Raw genomic sequence first — 27,342 nt, 5'->3', positions numbered from 1 at the left:
CGCTGCAGAGACAACACTGGATCCTTATACCCCCTGCACCACGGCAGGTACTCCTAGTAGCTTTTTTTTTTTTTTTTGGTCTTTTTGCCTTTTCTAGGGCCACTCCCGCAGCATATGGAGTTTCCCAGGCTAGGGGTCTAATCGGAGCTGTAGCCGCCAGCCTAAGCCAGAGCCACAGCAATGTGGGATCTGAGCCGCGTCTGCGACCTACACCACAGCTCACGGCAACGCCGGATCCTTAACCAACTGAACAAGGACAGGGATCAAACCCGCAACCTCATGGTTCCTAGTCGGATTTGTTAAGCACTGCGCCACGACAGGAACTCCCTAGTTGCTCTTTTGAGGTGGTGAAAATGTATTAAAATTGATTGTAGTGATGGTTGTACAACTCCGAATACACTAAAGTCACTGAATTATACACATTCAAAGGGTGAATTGTATGTGACATCTGAATACAGTTGTTTTTTTAAAAGTTACAAAAGTAATCAATTTACCATAAGTTAGAGTAAAAAGCTAGTAAGCAAAAAATTTTAACGTCTCCCAATTCCATTCCCTAGAGAGAACTGTCGATGTCTTAACTCCTATTAAAATTCTTTATTATTTTTTATTTTATTTTTTGTCCTTTTGCCTTTTCTAGGTTGGCTCCCACGGCATATAGAGGTTCCCAAGCTAGGGGTCTAATCTGAGCTGTAGCTGTCAGCCTACACCAGAGCCAAAGCAACGCGGGATCCAAGCCGAGTCTGCGACCTACACCACAGCTCACGGCAACGCCGGATCCTTAACCCACTGAGCAAGGCCAGGGATTGAACCCGCAACCCCATGGTTCCTAGTCAGATTTGTTAACCACTGAGCCACAATGGGAACTCCTAAAATTGTTTCTAAACACAAATGCATATACATGTGTATATAATGTATAAGGCACAGACTGATTTTAAAAAACACACTTGAATCTATTGATCTTGCTCAAGAGCAATGTGAGAAAAAAAATTTTTTTTAATCCTAAAACTCATAAGCAATAAATTAAATCTGGCAATAATCAAATTCCACTGGAACCACCAGTTTGCTTGTAGTTTTTAAATCCTCCCTCATCAGGAGAGATAAATAATGCAAATTTGTGTACTAACAACACACTCAATTGCATCACCTACTGAATGGAGCCAAACTGTAAATAAAACCTGATTTTTTAAATGCCTACTAGCATATAATAGGTGCTGAGTAGCCAATGAGCAGATGGATGGCAAACCTTTACAGAACAGTCTTGCAGGGCCTTTCTGTGCATACTTTTCTTCTGAAATCTTTCCCAGCAGTGCTCGATAGGAACAGTAGATGGCACTAGTTAGCCTAGGTCTCGGGCTTTAAGGGCCAAGGCATTCTAACAGCTAGACTGCAACTGAACTGCTGCAATTAGCTGTTTTCTTAAATGTTTTAGACTACATGAAAAAACAAAACACTACAGCTAAAAATCACTAAAGAGCATTTCCATAATTTTATAAAGAGAACTAGGAAAAAATAAAAATTTAGATGTCCAACGGATGAGTCCCTTACTAAACAATGCTTCAATTTTATACAAAAAGACATAAATGTTTAAACTATCCCTACACTAGTGTTAGGCAGGCAAGGTCTCTAAATGACTAGAAGTTTCTAATAACCACTCAATGCACAAAGTGTGAACTGCACTACACATGGGCACCTCGCACCACCTTGTTGTGTTAAAGTAATCTCTTGTCTTCAGTAATAAATCCAATTAAGTACACTCTCATCACCATAGTTTGAGAAAGCACTGATCGGGTGCTGGTTCAGCATGGTGCTGTCAAGTAACTGCTGCTAGCAAACTTAGGACTCATTACTGCAATCTACAGACAACTACATTCAGTAAACATGTTGGATTCAAAAGCATTCTACCACCTGAGCTAGCAATGCACAGTGGCAGAGTATCCCAAAGTATTCTTCAACACAAGCCTTACAAAGCTCCCAAATAGTAAAATCTAGTTTGAAGCTCAGAGATACAAGACACATGTTCTGAAATTCCAGGCCAATTCCTGGAAGCCTGTCTTATTTTCTATGGACTACATCAAGAACTTTGAATTGTAATCTTTTTGAGCAGATTCTGAGAAATGCAAATAAAAATTTTCACTTATATATACATGCTATGGCACTAGAAAGGGTCGGAAAAAATCCTATGGCTCATGCCCTCTAGGATAAACTTTAAAAGAAAAAGAAGCTTCCCATGTTTATTCTAGGAAGTTTTTCTTCAGCCTGCACTTTTAGGCATCTCTACCAACAGGCAGAGTATACAAAAGACCCTTAGAGAATGGGAGTCCTTTCCCCTTATGCTCAAAGTCGCCAAACTCCACAAATGCCAGGGTTGCCAATGATCTAACACAGCTATTGGCCAAGCAGACCATAAGCTGGCTGCTTTCTCTATTTGAGCTGGGCTGATCACTGCTAAGACTCAAATCCTTTCAGCTTTCACTACTCTCTAGTTTCTGTGTCATCCTTACCACTTGAGTGATAGAAAAGAGGGTCACCAAATTTACCTAGGGATGCCTGAAAACAACAGTAATGAAAATTGAGAATGAAAACTTAATGGGTTCCACTCAACCAGGAGCAAATACATATTTTCCATCTCTCTCTATTCAGGGTGGCCATCAAAATCTACTTTCTATGAACCAAATGAACAAACTGTTTACCTCAGTGGGAATTCCACAAGGAGATAAACCCCTTCTTACAACCTCAATTACTTCAGTGGAATGCTTCCTGGCACGAAAGAGTTTCTAACTAAGCCTCATTCATTTGGCCCAAGTTCAAGGAGAGTCCATAAAGTCTGCAAACTGGGAAAATGAAATGGAGAATGTGAATATTACAAGAACATCTGAAACTGTTCCAAAATAAGAGGGAATGACTTCTTAAAAATTTAACATGATTCTGTGTGAATTGAGATATTCGCTGAAGTATAAAAGCAGCCCTCAGGAATACAATCTACTACAAACATTGCTTAGAAAGCCCAGTGCTTAAAAGATTCATTCAGATGTCATAGCAAACCTGCAAGGAACGTCATTTTCATTTTACTAACTGGGAATAGGATGAGGTCAGTTAGGGAAGCCAAGCCCTGACCTTCTCTAAATGCTCCCTCTCAAAGCAGAGCTCTTCCATGTGTCAAAGTTTAACCACAAAGACTATCACGATGACTGAAATCTACACTCTCAATTCTCACTTTCTATGACTCTTCTCTCTCAATCCACAGGCCAATATTTAAAGCTAAATGCAGTGAGCAAATTTATCTTCCCACAGAATGTCAGAAGGTTCTTAAAATAGCAAGTCCAGACACTTTTCTATTAACATTTTATTTATTTATTTATATTTATTTTGGCTGCACCCGTGGCATGTAGAAGTTCCTGGGCCAGGGATCAAACCCATGCCACAGCAGTGGCAACACAGAGCCCTTAACCACTAGGCCACCAGGGAATTCCTAGAGTTTTCTTTTTGGTATCAACTAAACATCTGGTAGTTTTCCAGATGAAGTACTGGTGTATGACTGAAGAGCAGCTCTAGTAATAAGGAAGTACAGAATATTCTGGAAAGTTTCCTAAACCACTACACACACACATACACCACCACCAGGTTAGCAGCAGCAGAGGCAACAGACCACATGCAGCGAGCAGCAGCACCAGCGCAAGCTGGGCCTGGCCAAGCTTACTTACCTATAAACGACGGCAGGGATGCGCTTCCAGGACCTGAAGCTTGCTACACTCTCTAGTTCTTTGTCAGTGATCCAGGCAGGTACTATGAGTTCCTGTGGATAGCTACCACACAGCCTAACAGGGAAGGTGAGAGAGAGAGAGGGAGGTGGGGAAAGAGGGAGAGACACTAGTGAGCCAGCATCAAGATGTTCATCAAGCTACCCCAGAGCAAGTTAAAAGGCAATGAGGAGCATTACTTGAATCTTGGCCTATTCAGCAGAACAGGTTGCCTTTAAGTGTTTAACGTATGTATATGTTGAGTGATATGCTACCCTGCATTACTCCACGTGATGCTGCCTTTTAGAAATCTAGCAATCTCAATTATCAATGAAAATAGGAGAGATGAGAGGCAGTTACTCCACTGAAACTCTGTTGTAACCAATATATGGGTCGTTTCTAACTACACAAGTGCCCAGTCCAACTGCAGAGGTGAAAATCTATGTCACCTCTACCAGACCCTCAGTCTTCCAGGGAAACAGGAGAAGACAGATAAGAGCTCACAACTTCGAGTTTCCAGAGACCTCATGGGATTACTAACATATTCTTTAATGTGAACCAAAGGTGTCCTAATTATAGGAAACAGGGGCATCCATAGATATGTAGAAAGAGCACTACAAGTCAGCCATATCTGCATACATAATCCTAGCCCATTAGGCCAAGTTAGTAATGTGAATATGCTAGTCATCATAATTTCTCTAAAACATTCTTCAGGACAAACTACACCTAAGGGGAAAAAAAGCTGTTTTCATTAGGGAAAACACTTGTAGCTGCATATGAGCCAAGTTGGTGCCCTTAAAAAAAAAAAAAAAATTTACTTCTGATAGGTTTTTTACTTACAAGACAATGTCTCTGTCACTATTCCTTCTCCATAGTGAAAGGCAGTAAGACCTTTAATCCAAATCCTAAAATACACAAACAACTCCTCCTACCATAATCTCTACCACTATGCCCTAGCCTACTCTATGCATTAGGAGAAGAGGCAAGAAAACACAAAGTGCCTAGGAATTGGGAGTTCTAATCGTTTTGCACTAAACATCTTTCCCCTATTCTCAGTTTCCAGAAAATTAAGTATCAGGAGTTTAAAAGCCAGGAGAACAGCTATGACAAAGAATAGCTTTATAAATTTCCTTAACACCTATCCACAAACTTCTAAAAATAACCTGGGACACACAGTGATAATTTGACACTCTAACCATGAGTCTTGTTCCTTTTATCTCGTTTTAAATTTAAGAGTAAATTTGGTTCTCATTCTTCCTTTGTAGCAGGAAGAACTTTTCAATGTTCTGAGGCTGGTTTTGAAGTAGAAATAGTGGACTCAAAAAAGTCAATTTTTAAAATGCATTTAAAATCCATATTATAAGTAGGGATTTTGAAAACCAACAGCTTTTTGAACTCAAACTTTTTTTTCCAACAAGCTTAGCTTAATTCAGGATTTTTTTTTTTTTTTTTTTTTTGGATGGGGGAGGTTCTTTCACCCAGTATTCTGATCACTGTATTCCTTGTCCTGTGTAAGTATTATACAACTTAGTAATTAGCTCTTCAGCAAGTACTATCTGCTCACTTGCAGATAAGCAGTTTTCAGTATAGGAAAGGTGGGTTACATGTGAGCCAAGCCTATGGCAGCCTCAGACTCCCTGAGGTACCCCTTCCTCTCTCCACTTCTATTCTCTGCTTTGCCTCGTCACTGAAAACAGGCAAAGGTCTGATATGTCTGTAGCGCCTGATTCTTCACAACACCTCAGGTTCTGAACTCCTTGGCCAAGATCCCTTTTAACAGCAGTGTATACTAATTAGCTATAGCTTTTCCAATGAAAACCAAAATGTTTTTGATGGCTACCCAGAATCCAGGAAAATAGCTATCACAATTTAAGACAACTGGAAGGACAACAGAGTGATTAATACCTCCAATTGCTGCAGGGAAACTTAAGGATTTGTTAATTTAAAAATCCTAGACAATCTTCTTTTGTTTTATAGAAATTTGGATCACCAAAATCACAGTAGTTAACTGACCATCCCCACCAAAGTTCTTATACCTTTTAAGTAAAAAGGTATAGGAAATATTTAGTAACAGTTACATTAATATTCAATGGTTTAAATGATCATAGCTGTGACACTAGTTTTAGATCAACAAAGAACAGAATAATACTTATGCCTATTTCATAGGAACTGGAATAAAATTACAGCAAAAGCCAGCTCCTAACTGTTTTAACAGTGTTTATGAGATCACTGATCTTATCTCTAATGTGATGTTAAATGGTGACGAGAAAAAGAGAAACTGCCTGCCTACAGGTAAGCACATTATTAACTAGACATGCACATGCCAGGAAGAACAGAGGCCTGGAAGAGATAGAAAGGAAGGTTCCAGGATTCTATTAAGTATGGATGTCTTTCCACTCCAGTGACAACAAGGAGAACAGAAGGCTGAAGAAGCACTCTAAAGATCATACATTTAGATTTTTTTTTTTTTTTTTTTTTTTTTTTGCCTTTTCTAGGGCCGCTCCCACGGCATATGGAGGTTCCCAGGCTAGGGGTCCAATCGGAGCTGCAGCCACCGGCCTACACCACAGCCACAGCAACGCTGGATCCTTAACCCACGGCACAAGGCCAGGGATGGAACCCGCACCCTCATGGTTCCTAGTGGGATTCGTTAACCACTGCGCCACGATGGGAACGCCCCATTTAGATTTAATAAATAAAACTCCATTTGAAAGAAAAGGTCTAAGTTCAAACGTTCTGCCACACAAGAATTGTAATTTCTGCAAAGGTAGTGGCCATGAAACACCACAGTCCACAGGGACCCAATCCAACTCACTTGTACTTCTCATTGATGTTGGAAATCCTCCAGGCGTTGTTCATATCAAAACCCATGCGCTCCACTTCATTTTTAAACCTTGACGTTACGTGCTCCCCTAGGACCAAAGACAGACAGGAGAAAAGAAGAAATGAATATGATTTTGCAAAACAGAATAAAAGCATAGCTACCCTGTCCAGTTACTTTTTATAGGGTATTATATAAATAACATAGTTAGTTTAAAAGCTCTCTGCCAGGAGTTCCCATTATGGCTTAGCAGATTAAGAACCCAATCAGTCTCCATGAGGACACAGCTTTGATCCCTGGCCTCGTATCAGTGGGTTAAGGATCCAGTGTTGCTGCAAGCTTAGCACAGGTCGCAGATGTGGCTTGGATCGGTGTTGCTGTGGCTGTGGTGTAGGTCAGCAGCTGCAGCTCTGATTCAATCCCTAGCCTGGGAACTTCCATGTGCCAAGGGTGTGACCCTAAAAAGGAAAAAAAAAAAAAAAAAAAACTCTCTGCCAGAATAAGACCATACAAAGAAATGAGGAAAACTAATTTCAATCAAGGAACTGTTATCACCTCTAATCACTATGCTCAAACTTGAAGGTAATATCATTTACCTCATTGTACAGAGGACAAAAGAGAGACAAAACAGACTGAGGTTACTGTACATCTGTCTGATCCCAAAACCCATGTTCTTGTCACTATACTAGCTACTTTCATATTTCTACACTCCAACAAATGGTATATATAAAAAATAAAATCAACAAGTTCAGCAAGAATAGAATCACTTACTCATCAGAAACCCTTTGCACCAGATTTCAGAACTTGAGTTTTCTGGATTTTAAGGTGGTGCATATATTATAATACTTAGTAATGCTCTCAACAGCATTAACAAAACACTAACATTTTTATAGTGAAATGCACTGATAATTCACCCTAATTGGGAAAAATAAAGCAACAAATAGCTTCATGTTGGCTCAGATCAGGTCAAACCACCAAATAAAATTTAAAAAGTCTTTTGATTTTCAGAGCCTTATAGATTACAGATTGCAGTCTAGAATCACTGGACTGGAGTTCCCGTCGTGGCTCAGCGGTTAACAAACCCGCCTAGCATACATGAGGACGAAGGTTCGATCCCTGGCCTCGCTCAGTGGTTTAAGGATCCAGCGTTGCCGTGAGCTGTGGTGTAGGTTGCAGATGCAGCTTGGATCCCACATTGCTGTGGCTGTGATGTGGGCCAGCAGCTACAGATCTGATCAGACCCCTAGCCTGGGAACCTCCATGTGCCACAGGTGTGGCCAGAAAGAAAGAAATCATTGGACTATAACTGCCAGTATCCAGGAATCTCAAGAAACACCATACTATTAACCAATGTGCTTATGAGCATTTCTAAGAACATATACCCCAACAAGTATAACCTACTTACATTTACCTTAATGAATTTGGCTGCTTCTTCCTTAAGACACTGAGCAACAAAGGCAGAAATGAAGCCGACATAAAAGTCATTAAATCTAAAATAACTTCCTTCCTTGAAAACACAGAGTGCTAGGGCAATAATTTTATAAAAATAAACAACAAAAACCCATTAAGTAATACTTCCAACATATAGTATTATAGGTTATAAAATAAATCCAGGTGAAGTTTGGGAGAAACTACAACAACAAATAAAAGCACAAAACAGACTGCTCTGGTGATCAAAGTTTAAAACTTTTCTCTCCCTGGGAGAGGCTCAGCTTCAGAATAGGAAGCAGCAATTACCTGAATGAAGGACAGTTCTATAAACCTACTTCTCATTTAAACTGCTTTTCCTAGGCTTAAACTAGGTATTATATGTTTCCTGAAGGAGAGCTATAAAAAGATGAGGTTCAGAGATAGAGGAAGCAATTATCAGCTGCATCTACCCCATTTTTTAAAAGTGATACAATCTCCCAAACAGGAAAAGCTATCTGAATTGGGGTTTCAGCTGTCTATAAACTGCAAAAAATAGCATCCATCAAGAATACCGAACAAGAATGGTATTCGTGGCACAGCAGAAACGAATCCAACTGGGAACCATGAGGTTGTGGGTTCAATCCCTGGCCTTGGTCCGTGGGTTGAGGATCCGGCGTTGCCATGAGCTGTGGTGTAGGTCGCAGACTCGGTTTGGTTCTGGTGTTGCTGTAGCTCTGGCATAGGCCAGCAGCAACAGCTCCGATTAGACCCCTAGCCTGGGAACCTCCATATGCCGTGGGTGCAGCCCTGAAAAGACAAAAGGAAAAAAAAAAGAAAAAAGAATATTAGACAGGGTTCTTTGAGGAATACAAGGTCACCACTGCAGGTCACCACTCCTGCTCCTGACTCACCGCTGTTCACTCCGCTCTCTCCAAGGAGAAAGCAGATCAGGAAGCAGCACCACAGCCAGGCCTTTTAAAGATACCAGAAAGACTCCCAATGGAGCTGGAAGTGGCAATTCACCAGATTAGAATCACCCTCACCAGCTACAACATGAAGTTTTTGGAGGGTGTGTGTACTGATCTGATCAGAGGCACAAAAGCAAAGGCAAATCTAAAAGTAAAAGGACTGGTTCAGATGCCTACCAAGACCAAGACTAACTACAAGGAAAACTCCTTGTAGTAAAAGTTCTGAGATTTGGGATCGTTTTCTGATAAAGATCCACCAACGACTCACTGACCTACACAGTCCTTCTGAGACTGTTCAGCAGATCATTTTTGTCAGCACTGAGCCAGGAGCCTAGGTTGAAGTCACTACTGCAGATGCTTAAGTCAACCTTTTTAATAAATTGATACTCGATTGTTCAAAAAAGAAGAATACTAGACAGGGAGTCCCAATATAAAAGCTATAAAACCATGACAACTTCCAAGCTCCAAGTCTTTGCAAAAGGTAAAGGTACTTAAATTAATGGTCATTTACATTAGTAATCTCTATCTTAAACATTGATACCCTATAGAGGAGCCTATAGTTTTAAAATAATCGCTGGCAAAATAATAGCCTCCTCTCACCTCCTCCTCCTTGGGCAGTTTACTATGTAGAGTGAGTTTTAATTATCTTTGTGTCCTCCCAAGTGATACCTTCACCACTTCTCAAACTGACCATCACAATCCATAATAAGAATGTTTTACATAACAATTCAATACAACATTTTATATCTTAAGAGTTTCACAAAACAATACCCACCCTAGTGTGTGATACATTGTTGTTTTCTAGTCTTTTTTTTTTTTTTTTTTTGGTCTTTTTAGGGCCGCACCCGCAGCACATGGAGTTTCCCAGGCTGGGGGTTGAATTGGAGCTATAGATGCTGGCCTACATCACAGCCATGAGGGATCCAAGCCACGTCTGCAATCTGCACCATGGCTCATGGCAATGCCAGATCCTTAACCCACTGAGTGAGGCCAGGGATTGAACCTGCGTCCTCATGGATGCTAGTCAGATTCGTTTCCACTGAGCCACGACGAGAACTCCAGATATTTTCTATTCTAAATGTTTCATTTCATATTTCATTTTTTAAAACTTTGATTTTATGACCCACTGATGGATCACAACCTCCAATTTGAAAACCACTGCTTGAAAAAAAATTAGCAGCTCAGAATTCTTTCGTGATGCATCAGGTTAAGGATCTGGCATTGTCACTGCTGTGGTACAGGTTCAAACCCTGACCTGGGAACTTCTGCAAGCCACAGACGTGGCCAATAAGAAAACAAATTTAGCATTAGGTCTTACATACATGAGAAATTCAGCTGGCTTTTGCCAAAATATGTTAGAAGTTCACTTGTGTTTATTCTGCAGAAAAGTGCATACCAAGGACATATATTGCTAGATTTCCTTAAGAAATTCTCCTTTCGGAATTCTCATGTCTCCACTGATTCAATATTAGATATGCTGTAGTATCTCACTTTATTTTAAATATTAGGGTCATAAGTTTTGTTTGGCTTTATGTTTCCTTTTCAGTCCTTCCTGTGTGCCTCCCCCAACCCTAAATGAGGATTTGTTCCCTTCTAACACTGTATTTCTTTTGCTTTTTCTTCTTTCTACTGCCACACCTGAAGCATATGGAAGTTCCTGGGCCAGGGGTCAAATTGAAGCCGTAACTGTGGCCTACGCCAGAGCAACACCAGATGCAAGTTGCATCTCCAACCTATACGGCAGCTTGTGGCAACACCAGATTCTTAACCCACTGAGTAAGGCCAGGGATCGAACCCACATCCTCACAGACAATGTCAGATCCTTAACCTATTGAGCTACAGTGGGAACTCCAACATTGTGATTCTTATACTACAAATACAAACACAGTCCAGCAATTCTTATTTCAATGGGAATGAAAGCTCTAAAGAAATAAGTCGCTCTATCATAACCACAGTGTCAATCAGCAATCTAAAATAATTCTGCCCCCAAAAGTCCAGCTCACTGGGTTGTTCTGAGTATTCAAGCCTTCAGTTATATACAGCTTAAAGGCCTCAGATTGAAGAGCCAGGCCCTTAACCAGGATGTGAAGAAAGATAGTACCAAAGAAGGTGAGAAGTAGCTCTCCCAGATTTTCAAATACAGAGAAGAATCATTCTTTTCTATGAACAAAGGTCCCAGTGCAGTCATCTAGATGTATATTTACTGGACTGCATTCAAACTCACAAAACAGACTCTGTGGCAAGGGCCTTTACTTTATACTAAACAGGCAGCTGCACAACAGTATAAGACCCAGAGTCATATGCTCTTCATGGTTAAGCAAGATGTGTTTACTGGGCATGTCACAGGAGAAGTGGGTCTGAACCTCTCTAAACTAGTAACTGAATTTCCCAGTTATCAGTCAGACCTCCAAATTAATGCTTAAGTACAGACCAATCACCAAGAAATCAGCTAAAATGAGAAGGACGCCGAGCATATAGGAGAGAAGCTTTAAGCTTTAGTCCATTCTTTTTAAGAGTTTGAGAGAAAGATAAAAGAGTCAACAGTTTAACAATAACTCCAACAACAATGTAGAAACTTCTTTCAAAGGAGATTAAGACCAAGAGCTATGACCACAGTATGGTTGGCTTAACTATGACAGGGTCAACAGCCAGAAACTAAGATTTACATGAATACAAGATAATGATGTAATTTTCCCATTTTCCCCCTCTCTGACACATTCTGCTCTCAACAGGCTAGGCAGAAAAGAATCCATAAAAGGTTTCATTAAATTCTGAAAGACTAAATGAACTTCCACCCATGAGAGTCTATGCTTATGATCTCATGTGTTGAGGCAGATTATACAACAGTATGACTTTGAAATATCTCAAGTGCTGTCTCACCGAAAGATGATTTGTAAGAATGTGGTTGTCTGGCCTGCTCATTATTGGTGAGTAACGCTGTAGCCGCCACCAACACTCAACAATATTGGGTGGAGACAGAAGAACCAGGTTGACTTGCTTTCAAAATGCCACCACAGTATTTTTTAAGAATGTTTTCCTTTGTACTCCATAGTGAAAATACATAAAAGGCAAAAGCTGTACATATACACACTCCCAAACCAAGTCACTGAAGTACAATAAGAGTGAATGTGAGTTGTACCAGGTTAAATTCAGTGTGGTATATATATTGAAAAGAAACAAAATACAACCTTTACTCAGAGTAAGTTCTAATCAGTTACAATGACATCATCTTGTATGTTCATAATTTCCAAAATGAATGTTCACAAGCATGGCACATAGAAGGCACTGAAACATTTATGAGTTAAACTCTCCAGCATTAACAGATTTGATCTTCAAGATACCCACATCAGCTTGGGCAGGAAGAACAAAAATATTCCACTCTGAAGATCAAAAAAAACTAAAGTACAGGGAGGATAAATGCCTTGTCCAGGAATATTTTCAATTAAATGGCAATATACAAATTTGAATTCAGGTTTTCCAGTTCCTAGATCAGTATTTTACACCCCAAATGCTTCCATCCATCACAAATCCATGAAAAGACAGGAAACTATGGATATCTGTGTGTCTTGGTAAAATACCAGATATCTTTAAGAAGGGAAAGGTCTGGGGACCAAAGTTATCTCAGCTCAGGACAAAGCCATCTATAATTAATCGATAGGAGTTAAATTCTGACCCGGCACACATCTTAGGAACATCCTAAGAGTTGGCTCAAATCCTAAAAGAAACTAAAAGTATCAAGGAAATAAGGAATCATCTAAAGAGATGAGGAATTTCAGTCTGAATTTTCAGTGGTTGTGGGAGTTAACAGGTAAGGAGAAATTCAAGCCTTAACTAAACACTAGCAACCCTAAACTAGTGAACACCTTTTGGAGTTAAAAGTCTTAAACAAATCAAAGTTCCCAAATAACATATGTTAAGACAGCAAAATACAGTCGCTAACTTCATTATCCTAGAAAATGGGAGAAACTAAAAATCTAATAAATAAGATGTTCATGGTTAAAAATTCAGCAAATATGCTTGTAAGATTTGTGCATTTCATTGTACGTAAATATTACTTTTTTATACACTCAAAAAACTTGAAAAGAGCTATAAACAAGCAAAAAACAGTGGTATCTCATACAAAAAAGGAAAAAGAAAGATTCAATGGGTGACTGAAGTGAGGAACAGTTTAGACACATTCTCATCACCTTCCAAGGTTGGCATGGATGACTCCTGTGAACAACTGTGGGTTCCACCAGCCAATCAGGCTTGTGGGAAGCTTGAATTCCTGACTTTCCCTAAGGATCCAGAAGGGCCAGGTACCTCTGTTTTCCATCTCTGTATCCACAGCACCCCACTCAGTCAGCTCCCAACAGCTGAGAATGGGGTTTAAATCCTGGCTTTGTCACTGCCTAGCAGTGAGACTTGGCAAAAAACCTTTACCTTTGAGTCTCCATTTCTTTGGCTCCCAAAATAGAAACACCAGCCTATCGTGCCTGTTTGACAAGGTCATGAGGGTCCAACAAAAGTATGTATTAAAGCATCTTTAAAAATATGCTGTGTAATGTTTGCTATATTTTAATTAAATATATGAACCAAAAAGCTTCAATCAGGAATGGAGCCAGGAAACAAAATGATACAAAAGTAGCTAGATTAGCCTTCAGCATTTAAAATAACCCACAGCAGAACTGTTAAGACTAAAGGTTCAGGACTGAAAATTGAGGATAAAGGAAAAAGTCCCCAGAGTAAACTTTATTGGAAGGAAGCTCACAATGTTTCACTGTTTAGGAATTCAAGATGCTGCTTCCAAGCCGGACACATTCAAGATTCACTGCTGGACCAGCAAAGCTCTATTTATGGCAGCATAAGATTTATAGAAACTACACAGAGAAAAACAATATGAACTTAGTCAAAGCCATTTTTAAGGGAGCAAGAAAGTGAGTGTGACAAGGATTTCAGGAGGAGTCAGGAAGCCTGGGCTCCAATATAGGCTCAACCTCTTTATTTGTCCTGAGGAAAGTCACTTGGCCTCTCGACCTCTGTTTCATCATCTATGAGATGAAAGGGGTGGAAAAAAGGTAATCTATGACTTGAAAATTCAAAGATAGAAAGGCCATATTGTAATCCATTATTCTGTGGTCTAACCTCACACATCTGTACCTTTATTCATGCTACTTGCTCTGTCTAAAGTCCTTTTCCCCATTCTGTAATCAGTGAACTCATACTCAACCTTCCAGGCCTACTCAAGAGCCACCTCCTAAGCTGAAGTTTTCACAAACATGTATACAACGCTTGTGGCTTCCTTCCACTGGGCTTCTGTAACACCCATCAAACCGTATTCTAGTTGTTTTTAGTCAGGCCCACTAAATTGAGATGCCAAGTCTAGTGATTTTTCCTTCCCCTAAAAGTCAGGAACATCTTCTATTGAGCTTACAAAAACGATAGGCACATGCTAGGTGCTCCATAAAAAGTACATTACTTAAATACTTGAATACCTAGGAGTCCCATTTCACATTAAGGGTATCTCCTCAAGCAGTAATTTAATAAAGCCGCTGTTTGCACATTTTAGAGAGGCCTACCTGGTCTGCACAGGTCCCCATGTTGCTCTTTTTCACTGGCGTAGACTTCCATACACCAAGCATGGTATGCAAATGAGAAGAGATCTTCTATTTTAGCAGGTGGTCGGATTGCATTGTTCAGTCTCTTAAGCCACTCTTGACACTGCTCAAAGGTTGAGAACTGACACCTTTGTAAAGCCAAACAAGTAAAAATGTAATCAAAAGACAATTGAACAATGAAACCTAAAGGATGCCACCATTTCAAGAGTGCTTACTCACAGTGAGGTGATAACTACAGTCAAAAGAGCATTACAGGTGGCCTATTCATGATATATAATAACAACATGCCCCCCAAATTTTAGCCAATGGTGCGAAATGTCAAAAAAGAAGGCAGGACATATGGAAAAATTTTTTTAAAACTAACAAAATCTCTTCTGAGTTTGATGAATGACAACTAATACAGAAAAATGGCAGTCATTCTCTTCCAGGAATGGGGTTTTATTCTACTTCCTCCACCAAAGCTTAACAGTGGGCCTTCTCAAAAAATATGGGAGTTCCTGTCAGTGGTTAACAAACCCGACTAGTATCCATGAGGATGCAGGTTCGATCCCTGGCCTTGCTCAAGTGGATTAAGCATCCGGCATTGCTGTGAGCTGTGGTGTAGGTCACAGACACGGCTTGGATCCCGGGTTGCTGGGCTGTTGCGTAAGCCAGAAGCTACAGTTCCAATTTGACTCCTAGCTTGGGAACCTCCATATGCCGTGAGTGCGGCCCTAAAAAGACCCCCCCAATAAATAAATAAATTAATTAAATTAAAATATACATATATATATATGTATGTTTAAAGAAGTTGTTTTTTTCTTGGTATAACATATTATGCCAAGGTCAGAAATGGAGCACAGTACTACTTTTGGCCAATTGGGGAATAATTTCAAAATTTATCTTATGCAATTAGAATAAATCAGCAACTTCAGATCAAAAATAAGATACACTGAAATTTTCAGCTAAAACCATGTAGAGAACTAATTAATTCTATTATCAAGTGCAATTTTCCATATATCTAACTCAGTTAAAATAATTAGTGTAAAAAATACTCTATCTTTTCAAATGCAAAAATTGAATAATTAATAAGTAAGCTTTTTAAACTGATATAACCAGTATCTATCAAAAGCGAGCCAAATCTCAACAGCTAAAAAGCAACTTAAATATTTATCTTAAAACCTTGTCCCAATCAGTATGGCTCATCAATGTGCCCAGACACCATGGTTACTGGTACTCTAGAATAGGTCAAATAAACAAAGCAAACACTTGGGGAATTAAAAACTGCTAGAGCTACTAAGTTTAAAATACATTTTAGGCAGCACTTTTCATCCATTATAGTAAAGATGAGATCAGATAAAGTCAATATTGGAGAAATCTGATGAGAAGCAATACATTGTAGCATCTTAAAAGTGCCTCCCAGACTGTTTATTAATTGCAAGAGAGAAAATATAGAAATGACACACAAAACTGGTGACTCCTCGACAAGAGTGATCAAAATTAACATCACCAATAAGGAAGAGATGGACACTGTCTCCAGTTGTAATACAATATCCTAAGAAGGACACAACTCATATATACAGTACTCCCACTAAGAATGCACAACCTCAATTTAATCATGAGGAAACAATGGACATATAATAGGAAACACTGTTATAATAAAATATTTTTTTCTTCAAAATTGTGAATGTCAAAACACATAGAAAGGTGATAGAAAATGTTCCAGATTAAAGGCAGCTAGAGAATCATGGTAAATAAATATAACTATGTGACCTTGACTGGATCTTGTTCTCAATGAGGTGAGATGTTACAAAGGGCATTTTTAGGTCAACCAACAAAATTGGAACATGGATAGTAGATTGGATTATGATTATCAGTAGCATTATGAGTATAAAATTGTGAAGGTGACAATGATATCATGGTTATGTAAGAAAATATCCCTATTCTTAGGAAAGCATACTAAAGTATTCTGGGGCAAAGAGCCATGATTATATAACCTACTTCCAAATCACTCAGAAAAACAATTTCACATATTAACACACACACACACACACACACCCTGCAAACAATAAAGCAAATGTGGTACAATGTTCACAATACTAGTGCTTTTTACTATTTTTATTTTTGCACTTTTTTGTAAATTTAAAATTAAATCCAAATGAAAAATACCTTTCAAATAGCAAAGTAGCATAAAGATAAAATATTTCAGGGATTAATTATTCAGAAAATATTCCCAACTATGCTGACCATCAAAAGCTGTTTTCCTGCTATCAAATCATGAACTCATCCTTTAAAAAGTATTTTCCACATTAAACAAGAGTATAAACACACTACATACCTGATAACTTTGCAGTCTTTGCAAGTCAAATGAAGCTGAAATATATCTCGGCATTCAACACTTTCTATAAGCTGCAATGGAACCTGCAATTAAAAAAAGATGAAGTTCCCTCAGTCAAAAAGGCACTGACCCTGCAATTCTTCAATGTGTCCAGTAAGAGTGATTAGAAAGCTCTACAAGAAAAAGAAGCACCGAACTGCATATTCGTCTGCATCACTAACTTTCTGGGTGATTTAGGGTTTCCCTTTCTCAATCTCCAATCAATAGCCTCAAGTCATGTCATGGCACAAAGACAACAAACGAAGAAGAGGCATCACGTCTGGAAGAAGAGGGAAACACATCATCTCTTTAGTGTCGTACCCACAAGCTCATGTCTAAAGTACTACTTTATGATGCTCCTGCTAGCTGTGATTTGTGATGACACAGAAAGTAAAGGGAACAAGAATGGTTATCCTGTCTTGTTTATAGAAAAGAACTATAAATCAAGGTGCTAGTGAGACTGTACTTTCCCCAAATGACAAAGCACGTTGTGGCTTTGTGTCAGTAAAGAAGCATCCTGAAAAGACTGGGGGTCTAAACTGCCTGCAGGTTGCACAGAAAGACAAGACAGTGGAGAGAGCTGCTGATCAGGCTCTCTGCTCAGTAGAATAAACCCACAGCTATCAAGGAGGGAACCAGTGCCCCCAGAGGGCTAATTAGCTAGGTCTAACTTGTTTCAAAAGACAAGCTGAGGAGCCATGTTTGCCAAGTGGGGCTCAAGGTATGAGTGACTGGGATGGTTCTCTCCCTGCCAATCTGGTCAGCAGACTACTGAACACAGAACTAAGTACAACAGCGGAGAGGGAAACCGGGAAGGCAGCCAGATAGGAGGGAAAGCATCTTAATAGGGTGACAAATCTTCAGGTTGTTATCAGACACCTTCCTTCTGTGCCTCAACTCATCCTGACTCAACCCCTGGCTCCAAAAAGCATTTCCAAGACTTCTAAAGAAAGCCTGGAAAAAATAATAGTGGATACTCTCACTCATTAGAAAAGGGGTAGACCATTGTCCTACACCCTGTATCGTGCCCAGCCAAAATGTGGCTATGGGAGTTGCAAGTAGCATTCCAACAATCTATGTTTTTGCATAAGGAAGAGGAGGCAGTCTCCCACAGTACATACAGAAACAAAAGTGCTGCCTGCACAAGGTGGCCCTCCTGCCAGCTGAGTCAGTTTCAAAAAAGAGGCTTCTGGGAAACCCTGACCCCACAAGCAGTTGCCAGTCAGCTGAGAACTCTCAGAACAAGGATGCAGGGGATCAAAAAGAAGCCCAATGCTAGATGTCTTAGACAACCTAAAACTAGGACAGGGATTAAAAAAAGAGAATACAGTGGGAAAATAAAAAAAAATAAAAAAAAGAGAAGAAGACAAAATAATATTACTCCCTCAGATAATTGCTGGGAGTTTTGTACCTCAGGATGAGAGCCTTTTTGATTAATCTACAAAATTCCCTTATAATAGGACCAGGAGTAAGAGAAAGACTACAAATTCTTATCTGTGTTCTAAGGGGGAAAAAGGAGCTTTAGCCCTCTGTTTTTAAGTCCTTAAGCACAAGGTGCTATGAGAAACTGGAGTTGATGCACCTAAAAATTATTTCAAGATCTATACATCTAAGAAGGAAAAAAAAAAATATATATATATATATCAATAAGGATATATTATAAAGGAGTAATAGGAGATTAAAGGATCAGAAGAGGACACTCATCTGTTCTCAGGCCAGTCCTCTGGGTAGCCTGAAAAAGAGTCATGCTGGGTTTTGTGCTGTTTTGGTTTTAAGCCTACACCCTTGTCCTCTCTCCACACACCCACACAAAAGCTGCCAGACTGGTAATTAACAGGGAAGCCTACATTCTAACCTCAGTCTTCTAAAATTTTATCAACTAAAATTTTGCCTGCCTCCTGATTTCCCTGGACAATCTTCCAACTTTCCTACATGCCACCAGCCTCTACTTTCTGAACCTCGGATGGTCACAATTTAGGAAGCTAGTTCTAGGCACAGGGAAAAGGGAAGAGCCTGGGATGGAATGAAAGTGAGCTTTACAAATCCACGTTCTCTCCCAGCAGTCATCTGCATCCCTGGTCCCCTGAAATCACCTTTTCTAGAAAACCTGCAAACCAAGTAAAGCTATTAGCGACTGCTAAAGGGAGTGGACCAGCCTGTGCTATTTTGCTACTGAGAACAGGTAAGTTTTACATTCCTGCTTTGGACTAGAGCACAAGAGCCTATGTGCAGACTTCCAAAACACAAATTTGCAACACCTCAGAGCACCCAAAACATTTACTACCTAAATGCTTTCAATATACAAATTTTCATGTATTTTAACACTGAAGGAAAGATAAAAATACTGGATGCTAGTTTACAGATACTAGCAAGTCACCAGAAACAACCATGTGTACTCAAGTCATAGATACAGAAAGCAGCAGATTTTAATAATCATGCAGACTGCCACATGCAGGGAAGTTTAGTATGCAGCAAGAACAAGGACATAAAAGAGAAATACCTGATTTTATATTAAATAAATATCTCCCCTTTTTCTTCCCCTTTCACCTCAATGTAACTCTTCAATGTTTCCCCCCCAGATTGCCTGTTCTTCTCAAAAGGCAGAGCTGGCCACCTTTTCCTCTTTGTACATCTAACCAAAACATAGTAAGGTTCTGTATCTTTTAAAGGCGACTTCACTGATTTAGGCTCCTAAACTTTCGTCACATATTAAGGAAGACCTCTTACCATTTCTGTAACTAGACATATCCAACAGTCAACTTCATAAGCAAGGGATTACAGATTCAAGAGCCAGACCATTTTATAACCCAGGAAGGTTAAGCCAATACACTAAAGCTGGTGGCAAAGTCAGGACCAGAATCCATGTCTGCCCTCTAGCCCAGGCTCCATCAATTATATATGACACTCCTTTCTTTCTTCCTTTAAGACTGTCCTTCCCTTCTGTATGACCTCAATTTTAGTTTTTCTTTCACAGTTAAGTAGCCTCTTCATGAGGAATCTTCAAGAGGTAAAGATTAAGGTAACTAAGATTAACTTAGGGTAATAAGGTAACAAGGTAACTAAGATTCCTTACAGGCAATTCTATCTATGAAAGAATAGGAAGAAATCAAAAGTCACATTCAAATCCTCTCTAACCCACTAATTCACTGTTTGGTAGCAAACCCCTTTTCTTTCTGCCCCTTTCTCCTCTACCTTTCTACTTGCCAGGCAAGTTTCTCTTTACAGTGCTTTTTCCTCATGAAAAATCCAAACTCATGCTCAAAATACATCAAACACACTCAGTGCTGTTAATTCCTCAAAAGGTCAAAAGTGACCTCATATACACCACAACTCATAAGAGCATCAATCCAAAAAAGCAGAAGAGCAGCAATTTAAAAATTTAATAGACATGCTCAAGTATTAAAGATCCATAGTACCGTCTCATTCCAGAGGGAATTTTATGTCAGCATATCCTTCTATATTTACCAAAGTTCATTCTAGGAGGGTGGGTGGGGTGTATATGCATGCAAATGTGCATTATTTTTAAGTATCAGAACTTAAAAGTGGGATGTCTACTTTTTAAAAACAAATGCCCTTTCTGTAGCATGAATGCGAAGTACTAATCTTGCATACACATTTGAACTCAAAATGGCAGTAAAAGAGTAAAAATGAAACAAGCAGTAAGTCTTAATTAATAATATGTAATACACTACGGAAAATCTGGGCTATAACTCTTATGATTTAAAATCTAGTCAGAAGGAAGGAGTTCCCATTGTGGCTCACTGGGTTACAAACCCAACTAGTATTCATCAGGATGCGGGTTTGATCCCTGGCCTCACTCAGGGGGTTGGGAATTCAGCACTGCTGTGAGCTGTGGCAGAGGTCACAGACGCAGCTCAGATTCTGAGTTGCTGTGGTTATGACAGAGGTCAGCAGCTGCAGCTCCAAAGCAACCCCTAGTCTGGCAACTTCCATATACCACAGGTGCAGCCCTTTTTTAAAAAGAAGAAAATAAAGAAAATAAATAAGTAAAAACTAGTCAGAAAGAGAAGACTGTCACAGGTTAAATACCCAAATTCTTGGAGTTCCTGTTGTGGCACAGTGGAAACGAATCCAACTAGTAACCATGAGGTTTTGGATTCGATCCCTGGCCTCCCTCAGGGGGTTAAGGATATGATGTTACCGTGAGCTGTGGTGTAGGTCACAGATGTGGCTCATCTGGCGTCGCTGTGGCTGCAGTGTAGGCTGGCAGCTGTAGCTCCAATTTGACCCCTAGTCTGGGAACCTCCCTATGCTGCAAGTGCGGCCCTAAAAAAAAAAAAAAAAAAAAAAAAAAACACCAAAGTCTTTATTGCTCACCTTTGGTATTTATTTACAAGATACCCTTCCAAATATTGATTTCAGAGGCCTCTTCTGATTTAGAATGCTAAGGCTGAAGTGCAGTAACTGTTAACAATAACCTCCTTTTGATGCTTGGGGAATAAAGATTTTTCATACACAACAGTTAGTCAATGGAGAAAATGTGGAAAAATGCTAAGGATGCTTTCCAATTATACTTCTAATTCATTCCTAGGAAGCATAAACAGACTAATCTGGAAACAGAAGTTTTAATGTTCTTTTAAGTACTAATATTGATTTTACAAATTATTTCTGGTTGAAATTCAGTTTACGTTTTTTGAAAATCACAATTCCATATGCTTGTGTTTATTAATCTGAGGTGCTTTATCTCCACCCCACAAATTGTTCTCATACAGGGTACCACTAGAACCTTGTCTAATATGAGGGAAGGGACTCATGCAGAAAGAACAGACTTTGCTGATTTGCAAGGTGAGCATCTGACACTCAAAACCAGTTTGTTCCAAGCAGAGATGCAACAACCGCCTAGGATCCTCATGCTACTTACTAGGATTTCAGAAGCAGCAGATTGAGAGGCAGTCTATTGAATTACACAACAAAAATTGTTTCAAATTTTCATGAACTCCATCAATTTGAACACTTTACTTGTATATAAATTAGCTGAGCAAAGAAATATACATTTACATATGTAAAAATATAGTTTGGGAAAAGCACAGAATGGGAGCAATTCATACCATAAATGCCACAAATGAACTGTACTACAGAGATTCTTTACCCTAGAAATTGGAAACTTGATATCCGGTGAATGTGTGTGCATTAAGGTAATGGTGTATCTCAATGTGCTGTGAAATTAAAAGAGAATATATGGTATCAGGTAGCTATTTAAAGCTTGATAGTAAGTCAGTTTTCTAAAGTGCTAAATGTGTTGATTTAAAAGCATACAAGAGCAGACGAGGCTCGGAGCCTACATTGCTGTGGCTCTGGTGTAGGCCAGCAGCAATAGCTCTGACTGGACCCCCTAGCCTGGGAACCTCCATATGCCAAGGGAGGGGCCCAAGAAATGGCAAAAAGACAAAAAATAAATAAATAAATAAATAAATAAAAGCATACAAGAGTTCCTGGCACATTTGGGCTTTGATGGTTGATATGCTTTATAATATATATCTATTATATATTATAGTTATATTACTACTTCATTTTATATATATACTATATAAATACAATAACCTTTAAAGGAGGTTTCTTAATTTCACATATTTTATAGAAATATTTATCTGCTGAGGGAGGGAAAGAGGGAAAGAGGGAGGGACAACACAACCAACTCTCTAGTCTCCATCCAGGACCTAGTGTAGGAAGAGCCATTGTTTCCTAGAGTAACCACTGGTTATAGGAACCTTAGCACTAATTGTGATGCAATGAATTTATTTGTATGGAGAAATCCTAGGCTCTCACTTTTTTTTTCTTTTTTTTAGCCCTTTTATTTTTATTTATTTTGTCTTTTTGCCATTTCTTGGGCCGCTCCCACGGCATATGGAGGTTCCCAGGCTAGGGGTCTAATCGGAGCTGTAGCCACCGGCCTACGCCACAGCCACAGCAACATGGGATCCGAGCCTCATCTGTGACCTACAACCACATCTCACAGCAACGCCAGATCCCCAACCCACTGAGCAAGGCCAGGGATGGAACCCACAACCTCATCGTTCCTAGTTGGATTCATTAACCACTGAGCCACAACGGGAAATCTGGCTCTCATTTCTGAAATGTTTAAAGTCACTGCATTGCCAAAATACTTTTGCTTAACTACTTTTCTGAGCAAAGCCGTTATCTTGGGCTTTTTAAGTTAACAGGTAGGCACTATGCCTCAGGGGTTATAGTGCTAACTGGAAAACACTTTAAGGTGAAAAACTGGCTCAAAAGTAAGTAAGGGGAAGTTCCCATCATGGTGCAGTGGCAGCGGAAACGAATCGACTAGGAACCATGAGGTTGCAGATCTGATCCTTAACCTCGCTCAGCAGGTTAAGGATCTGGCATTGCCGAAGCTGTGGTGTAGGTCACAGACGTGGCTCAAATCTGGCATTGCTGTGGCTGTAGCACAAGCTGGCAGCTACAGCTCTGACTGGACCCCTAGCCTGGGATCCGCCATACGCCACAGGTGTGGCCCTAAGAAGACGAAAGACCAAAAAAAAAAAAAAAAAAAAAAAAAAAAAAAAGCACTATATCTCCATCACAATGGAGGACCAACAATTCCAGTAAACAAAATTTATACACCTACTGTTAGAGACAAAAATGACTCATGCCTACTTATACAGAAGTATGTTTTAAAATGAGCTTTAAACCCAAAAGGGTTTTTAAATGGCCTAATATCAATTTCAAACCCATATTTACTTCAATTTATTTAATATTTATTGAACACCCATTGCACAAGGAGACATACTGTATTCTGAAGACAAAAAGATGAATAAACAAAAAATTACAGCATATCTGGTAAATGTTGTAAAGGTGTGTTTAAGACACAGAAAAAGGCAGAGGGGAGTGTAATCAACCATCAAGGAGGGAACTAGGATGAGAAAGGCTTCAGAGAAGAATTTAAAACCTGAACTGGGTCCTGACAGATGAAAAGAACCTGCCCTGGGCAGAAGAAGAGAGAACTCAGACATGTGAGGTATGGATGAGAGTACAAGGAGGGTGGTCTTACTAATTCAAAGGGGAGAGGAAGGAAATAAGGGAGACAATAAGACAGAAAAGCTGTCTGGGACCAAGGATCATACCAGTTAGCCTGACACCACGCCAAGTAACTTCATCTTCGAAGTAAAGAAACACTGAAGGACTTTAGGCCAATGAATGCCATGATCAAATCCATGGTTTCTCTCCAACAGACCTTATTCCCAAATAGATCTCTAATAGTCTCTGAAATATTTGGCCATAACCAAAAAGCTGAGCAACAGAGGAATATATGGAAAAAATGCAATGATATTATCTCCATATGCAATTTAATTTCAGCAATTCTAGATATTTAAACACAAAATTAAATTAGGATATTCTACTAATAATTATTTCTACTAATTATCATTATCTCCAGAGTAGCTAGTCTGGTTGCTGGGATGTTACAGGAGATTCCATCCTGTCCCCTATCATGGTCACCAAATTCCAAATGGACCCTTCTGAGCACAGTGCTATATTGTATGAAAGCACATGCCTCTTTTCCTTGATGAATCAAGTATGGTTTTTTTAGCTGATTAGAAACAAACAAAATAGCTATCAAAATAGATCAAAGCCCAAATCTAGAAGCCAGAAGGAACTCAGGCCACAATGACTCCTAGTTAAGTAAATGTGCTTAACTACAAAGAATAATAATAAACACTAATATAATAAATGCAAATCACAGAGAAAATGTCAGCCATTTGAGTCTTGACAAGGGAAAAATGTGAAGAAGGAACTGGGTAAATTATGGACCTCTGAGTAAAATAAAATTTTTCTAAGAATCCCAAAATGAACCTTACAACACACAATCTGAATGAAAGTATAATCCTGAGCTTTTATAAGACGTCATAATACACTTCTTTGTGCTAGAACCAAAGTGCAAAAAGCCATAATACTGTCCAGTGAGGAAGGCAGAAGACATTCATTTGATTGAAGTACATGAACTTTCACATCCTTGTGGTGAAAAGCTATTATTTGTAAACCTATTTTTTTTTTTTTTTTTTTTTTTTTTGGTCTTTTTAGGGCAACACTGGTGGCACATGGAAGTTTCCAGGCTAGGGGTCAAATCAGAGCTGTAGCCACTGGCCTATGCCACAGCCATGCCAGATTTGAGTCACATCTGTGACCTTAACTGCAGCTCATGGCAACACCAGATCCTTAACCCAGGGATCAAACCCAGTTCCTCATGGATACTAGTTAAGTTCTTAACTGCTGAGCCATAATGGGAACTCCCATTAATTAAACTATTATTGATGGCAGCATACTCGAAGAACCAGTTCGCTGAGGATATCCTCATTAACTGAAAATGATAAATGCACTCTTGAGAATTGAGAGCCTTCCTTCTTTTCAGCAATGTATTGTCTCTATTATGCAAATAAACATTGTACTTTTACCACTATGCAGCCATTAGAGTAAGTGCATCCTATACTGGAAGTGTTCTCAGCTCAAAGTATCTCTCATCCATCATTTGACATTAAGGTCCAGGACATTTTCTTCAACTGAGGCAATCAGTAAATTATGAAAGACTGAAGAATAGAAGTTCCTATGTGATGCAGTGGGTTAAGGATCCAATACTGGTGCAGCTGTGGCACAAGTTGCAACTATTGTGCAGGCTGGATATCTGGCCCAAGAACTGCCACAGGTGCAGCCACCCCCTCCTCCACCAAAACAATGAATAAAAGCCTACACAGCATTTGCACCCTTACAGAGCTTAATGATATAGCATTACCTACTGTAAAACATACAGTGTTACAAAACAATGGACATCTTAAATAATAACATGTAGTGGTCAAAGCATAAGGGTTGCTAGCTAACCTAGTGTCCTCTGAGTGCTAAATTCAGTGAGAGAAAAGCAGAGCACACAATGTTTTCACACCCAACCCCATATAACACTCTTTTTGAGAACATTAACAAGTTTTTTTTACTTTCTCCATTTCCTTTAGTGGGAAAACAGTTGACAATCACTTACGTTAACAAGAGACTCCTTGAACTTAATGTGAAGTCTGTAATTAGAAAGGGCAATGATGGCATCCTCAGCACGGCCCACATACTCTGTGCTTTCTCCATGAAGTTCAAGGAAAGGAACCTACAAAATGGAAGAAAAAACCCTTCAGAGTTCTAAAAGCAGTAAAGCAAAGTCTTCGAATAGTGTTTAATATCCATTCACCTGACCTGTCACTCAAAACAGTACATAAAGGGTAAGGGACTTAAGGAGGATGGTTTAGATCTACAAGATAAATAAAAACTAGTAAATCATATTCTAGGCTACTGAAGGAATGACACAGAGAAGATGATCTCAAACAGCGAATTCTCAGTAAAAAGTTGACCTAAAAGGAGAGATGTTTTCAGTTTACATTTCTATCATGCATATGGTTTAGGAAAAAAATACATTTTATAGTGTCTCACGTCAATCCATTAGCTCTGCTACATTGTTACTATAATGCTTTATACTCATTCCACACACAAAAGTAGACTGACTGACATTACCTGAAGATTCTCATCCTCCCGGATCAGCTGTTTCCTGGGAAAGATCTGATTGGCCTGGATGCACTCAAGGCTGTGCCGAGTCTCTTCATCCTGGAAAAAACCCCAATGTTTGAATAATTTCAAAGCTCCTAGTCAGCCATATTTGGTTTTTCTAGTAGCACAATCACAATGAGAGTCCATTGGCCAAGGTTCTCTAGACAGAGAACACACCAATGCCAAAAAAAGAAAAAAGAAAAAGAAAAAATCAAAGAGGTTAAGAACATTTCTATCAGGCACTAATAAGTTCTCACTATATTAGTTGTAAGAGAAACCAAGATACAGTGGGTTTTTTCCTCCTAAGTTATAACCTTAAATTTCTATTTTTGAAAGATACTCTCTGAATTATTTAAGAATGAAGTGTGACTGATGTCTGGCATTTGCTTCAAAATATTTGGAGAGGGGAGGGTAATGAGGAAGTGAACGGGGAATAAATGAAACAATTGTCTGTGAGGGATAGATAATTCATGAAACTGTTAAGTCTAAGTTCACCATACCACTGGTTGTATGGGAATTTTACATAATAGGCAGGTTTTTTTCTTTTTAATGTGAATTCAAGAACTGAACTCTCAAGCTAAAAATGTGTGAACAACTACCCTAGCTTAATCTGCCTCTTATTATGAATTAGATTTATTTCTATTAAGGCAATTTCAAAAGCAGCAGCAACAAATTTGAATCTAAATGGCAGTTGAATTGAACTAATTATAATTTATATTAAATAGTAGTCTTTATGAATCGTTATGCTATAGGAAGGCTGGGGAAAAAAGCAATCTATTTGAGAGTCTGTGAATTATTATTATTATTTTTTTTTTTTTGTCTTTTTTCTATTTCTTGGGCCGCTCCCGCGGCATATGGAGGTTCCCAGGCTAGGGGTCGAATCGGAGCTGTAGCCACC

At 39.2% G+C, this 27,342-nt stretch overlaps 1 protein-coding gene and 1 pseudogene across 11 annotated transcripts in view; one reads left to right on the top strand and one right to left on the bottom strand.

Annotated features, from left to right (window-relative positions):
- MTMR3 (myotubularin related protein 3) overlaps window positions 1–27,342 on the bottom strand; it is a 147,605-nt gene that overhangs the window by 22,778 nt on the left and 97,485 nt on the right. For 6 of the 11 annotated variants that reach the window (XM_013983032.2, XM_013983035.2, XM_013983036.2 and 3 more), the window contains exons 4-10: window positions 26,412–26,501; window positions 25,894–26,010; window positions 21,772–21,804; window positions 16,851–16,933; window positions 14,495–14,661; window positions 6,553–6,649; window positions 3,702–3,815 (exon numbers count right to left, since the gene is read on the bottom strand). In XM_013983032.2, the coding sequence (XP_013838486.2) occupies window positions 3,702–3,815; window positions 6,553–6,649; window positions 14,495–14,661; window positions 16,851–16,933; window positions 21,772–21,804; window positions 25,894–26,010; window positions 26,412–26,501 (701 nt within the window). The remainder of the gene's footprint in view (window positions 1–3,701; window positions 3,816–6,552; window positions 6,650–14,494; window positions 14,662–16,850; window positions 16,934–21,771; window positions 21,805–25,893; window positions 26,011–26,411; window positions 26,502–27,342) is intronic. The other 5 variants (XM_001926519.6, XM_005670799.3, XM_005670801.3 and 2 more) reach the window with 1 other exon arrangement.
- On the top strand, window positions 7,125–9,548 carry LOC110256676 (annotated as a pseudogene).

The sequence above is a fragment of the Sus scrofa genome, chromosome 14 (genome assembly GCF_000003025.6).
Source record: "Sus scrofa isolate TJ Tabasco breed Duroc chromosome 14, Sscrofa11.1, whole genome shotgun sequence".
Lineage (NCBI taxonomy): Eukaryota > Metazoa > Chordata > Mammalia > Artiodactyla > Suidae > Sus > Sus scrofa.
The sequence above is the reverse complement of the archived record's forward strand: the minus strand, read 5'-3'. Positions and strand labels throughout refer to the sequence as shown.